The following is a 4,317-nucleotide window of genomic DNA, read 5'->3' as shown; positions in this document are numbered from 1 at the left end:
GCTATACATTTTATGTGGATAAAGGCATATTTTTGTATATGACTGCGCATGTCCTTATAAGGCCTAGAACATTTGTCGTTTTAACGACATAACATCTCGTTATTACGAGAAAAATATGTCGTTTTAACGACATAACATCTCGTTATTATGAGAAAAATATTTCGTTTTAACGACATAACATCTCATTATTACGAGAAAATATGTCGTTAAAACGACATAACATCTCGTTATTACGAGAAAAATATTTCGTTTTAATGACATTAGATCTCGTTATTCCGAGAAAATATGACGTTTTAACGACATAACATCTCGTTATTACGAGAAAATATGCCGTTTTAACGACATAACATCTCGTTATTACGAGACAATATGCCGTTTTAACGACATAACATCTTGTTATTACGAGGAAAGATGTTGCTAAAACGACATAACATCTCGTTATTACGAGAAAAATATTTCGTTTTAACGACATTAGATCTCGTTATTACGAGAAAATATGTCGTTTTAACGCCATAACAATTCGTTATTACGACATAATTGAGTGGAAAAATAATATGTATGTGGCAGCAATGCGTCACCGTACAAAACAAATGTAATACAATAATAATTTCCTTCAAGAATATAAAAGCATGCTTTGAAATGCATGAAATACAAATAAGTTTACACAAGCATTCAAAGTTTAATGGTTTTTAATTGCAGTTAACAACAATTGTGAAGACAGCTTTTCAAGATTTTCACATTTTGTTTTCTTTTTTTTAATTAGAGATACAGTGTTTTGAAGTAACTAACTAAGAGCCTCAGAGGAGTAGGTAATTACAGCATATTCAGACGTTGTACTTAATTTTCTAGTGACCTCTTTAGAGTGGATGTGTAGTCTGTCAGCTGAAGCATGCAGTAGTCCTGCGCTGGCCTCATCTCTCCATCTCTGCAAAACACATTCACACTGTCACTCATCATGTCCCATGCACCATGCAATTATACATAATTGTATTTATTTATAATATATTTTTGTCACCGGTCTTTGGTTTTTTGAAGTCTGGGTAAAGGTGTCAGATAGATCCGGATTGCTGGATCCCCTCACAGAGATCACAATATCAGCGTAAGGGACTTCATGATCACTCTGGCTGTCTGGGAATAAAAAAAGAAGTTAACTCTTGAATCATACTGCCATTCAAACTTTCTCCAGATAAGTGTAAGTTTTGGGTTGGTAAGATTTTGTTATGTTTATGAAAGAAGTCACTTCTGCTCACCAAGGCTGCATTTATTCGAACAAAAATAAAGTGATATTGTGAAATATATTATTACAATTTAAAACAACTGTTTTCTATTTTAATATATTTTAAAATGTCATTTATTCCTGTGATGGAAAGATTCAGCATAATTACTCCAGTCTTCAGTTTTACATGATCCTTCAGAAATTATTAGAATATGATGATTTGGTGCCCAAGAAACATTCTTTATTGTTATCAATGTTGAATACAGTTGTTAAACTGATTTTTCAGGATTCTTTGATGAATTGAAAATCAGAAAAGCATTTATTTTTGTCTTTACTGTAACTTTTGATCATTTTAATGCATCCTTGCTGAATAAAAGTATTCGTTTATAAAGCTTATATAAAACTTAAAACAGTAGTGTTGTGTATGTATGTGTGTACATTTTATATGTATATTTTATTTTTATATTAATGTTTATAAATTGAGAGAGACCTTGAGCAATTGGCCTCATCACCACAGCATTTCTGGATGGATCCCTGCAAGAGACCAGATACTGCTGGTTAAAGTGATTTGATATGTTTTGTTACTTCATAATGATTAATTTTACATATGCGATTGTGCATTACCTTTCATGGACTATGTTAGTGGAATCCGTTATCTTACACCCTCTTCTGTAGCACAGATACACCAGATGGGCCGTCAGGACAACCACTGCAGACACTGCAAAAGCTGCGAAGACCTTGGCCCAGGTGAATCCATCTGTATGGTAAAATGCTGACTTGATGGACTGTATTGTATGTGAATCTGAAAATGTGTTGATATATTTTTGGAAGTGTAAAACACTTACCTATTGTGTTAACCTCTATATCCACAGTGAAAGCCTGGTGTGTGCAAGTCCCTTTAGATTGGCACCTGTATCGTCCACTATCCTCTCCTTTGATTTCACTCCACTGGATTACACTGTCATTTTTTGGGGTCAAAGGGAGGGTACTGTTTTCTCTGACCCACTGGACCTCACAGTGTTTGATGTCAATGGCAGCACAGTGAAGTATGAGTGATGCTCCTGCCATCACTTCGATAGTGGAAAAGGATGTAAGTACTTCATCTGACTCTGCCTGACCCCTATACGACTTTACTCTCAAAGATGGACCTAGATCTAGACCAGAAAGACACAAGGACACACAAATAATATAAACCAATAGTCTTAAAAATAGCACAGTAAGTAGAACTATCCTTACAGATACACAACTTACAGACTCACCAGCTAGTCCTTTAGGAGGTGTTACTTGTTCTTTGGATTCATCTATATGAAGCATAAATGCACATAAAGTGAGAAAAGGCCTGGGATGAATTCATTCATGTTATTCATCATAAACGATAAACTCAAACGCATCTTACCGATTACTTGCAGCGTTACCAGAAGCTCTGTTTTCCAAGGAATGCCCGGTTTGTCACTCTCTTCAGAAAAGCAAGAATAGTTATAATGCGTTTGCTCCATAATTAGATGAGCTGTGTATATGCTCACAGTGCACACGTCTCCTAATGTTGTGTTATGATACCAGAGGCACTTGCTACATACTGGAGTTTCTTCCCATTTCCATTTACCACGAGTGAATCCACTGGAACAGTTGTAGGTACAATTTAAAGTAAACGGTTCGTGGAGTCTTGCATTCTTAATTTCACGCTGGATTTCAGAACTCGTACTTACAGCATCTGTGAAGAGCCATAAGGTTAACAGCAACTAGAAATTACACTTATATTAGTATTTAAGTGAATATATAAGAATTTAAGGAAATATCTGATTTACCACATTAGATATAGATAATTTAATCATTATCATAAAAATAATATATAGCATTTCCAGTGACATTACCTTGGAATCCTAATTGTAAAAGCAGCATCACAGGAATCAGAAACATGTTTTGGCATTCATTCAAGATACTTGTTCATATCTTGCATGTGCTTGCATCTGCATGCGTAAATGATAATTTGTATATAGCATATGTGAAAACAAAGGGAAGCTCCTCCCCATAGGTTGGGCTTAATTTACTGCATCCGGAAATGTGGTTAACTGAGGTGTTGGTACATCATGATGCATGGCAAGATGATCTTTTGCAGCTTGATTTGCATGGCACTGTGGTTTTGTTTGATCATTTAACAAAAAAATATGTACATTATTTATGTAATAGACATTATAAATAAATGAATATAGGGTATGTCTTAAGGAATTTGGATGTCAATCAAATGGAGCTGTTCAATGGTTTTGATTCATGATGTTATTCTCAGATGTTGTTTTTACCTAATTAACATTTTCCATGGATCTAAACAATTTAAATGGAAATCGTGTGAATGATATTTAAAGAAGTTCACAGCCTGACTCTTGATAACATCCATGTTAATGAATCAAAGTGACTTTCTCAGCAGTTTGATTAATTTATCACCCGATTGCTGCTGTAAACTGGATCACATTCAAGCTTTGCAGTGGAAACTGGAGGTTAATACAGTTTGCAGCTGCAGAGGTTTGAAGCTCCATTTCAACGTAAAGGAAAAGGAAACATTGTGCCTTCGCATTACCACAACAACCTACAATCTATTTTAACATTTACTGCACTGGGTGCTATTTTACATGTATATGTTCCTTTTTAAGGTGTTATTTAAAAAATAAAAATAAAAATAAAATGTGCACTGTAACAGTGGGTGGGTGAATATTATGAAGAAATAATAAGGTCAAATTTAATTTCAAAATCAAAAGGAAAAACTTAGAGAGTTAAGAAATTATAGTCTGGTTTTTTTTATTGTTACATTCACTTTCAATTGTCAGTACCATAGTGTAAAAATGTTGCAAATGATCATTTCTTTTTATCCTTTCTTTTTAAATTCATTTTGGGGAGAATGTCTATTCAAATGTAAGTGCATGTAGGCATAAAATATTTATTATCCTAACATTAAGAAATCGGAAGGTAAATAAGATCCTGTACAGTCCATGGTTTAAAAAACAGACTGATATTCTAGACAGTAAAGTTCACAGTTCTGCCCAATGAGTGTATCACTGGCTTCTGACTGGAATTGAGTTACATGGCTTGAATTTCACTTTCAATTATTG

The 4,317-nt window shown here is 34.2% G+C and overlaps 1 protein-coding gene across 1 annotated transcript; it reads right to left on the bottom strand.

The window, feature by feature from the left end:
- Nucleotides 1–671: 671 nt before the first annotated feature.
- LOC309505954 (uncharacterized protein) lies at nt 672–3,208 on the bottom strand. Its single transcript, XM_082179427.1, has 8 exons — nt 3,088–3,208; nt 2,613–2,927; nt 2,476–2,517; nt 2,062–2,370; nt 1,841–1,973; nt 1,707–1,750; nt 1,016–1,128; nt 672–925 (listed from the first exon to the last, which is right to left on the bottom strand). The coding sequence occupies exons 1-8, from the start codon at nt 3,131–3,133 to the stop codon at nt 785–787; spliced, it is 1,143 nt and encodes a 380-aa protein (XP_082035553.1). The 5' UTR covers nt 3,134–3,208; the 3' UTR covers nt 672–784.
- Nucleotides 3,209–4,317: the final 1,109 nt, after the last annotated feature.

The sequence above is a fragment of the Leuciscus leuciscus genome (assembly GCF_965113295.1).
Source record: "Leuciscus leuciscus genome assembly, chromosome: 9".
NCBI classification, from domain to species: Eukaryota; Metazoa; Chordata; class Actinopteri; order Cypriniformes; family Leuciscidae; genus Leuciscus; species Leuciscus leuciscus.
This window is presented reverse-complemented; position numbering and strand designations above follow the sequence as displayed.

Bases quoted from the DNA above. Each gene is read 5' to 3' on its own strand.
- LOC309505954 (XM_082179427.1), bottom strand. From the start codon at position 3,133: ATGTTTCTGATTCCTGTGATGCTGCTTTTACAATTAGGATTCCAAG. The intron at 2,928-3,087 runs GTAATGTCACTG...GGCTCTTCACAG, and splicing joins TTTACAATTAGGATTCCAAG to ATGCTGTAAGTACGAGTTCT. The intron at 1,751-1,840 runs GTAATGCACAAT...GGTCTCTTGCAG, and splicing joins ACTAACATAGTCCATGAAAG to GGATCCATCCAGAAATGCTG.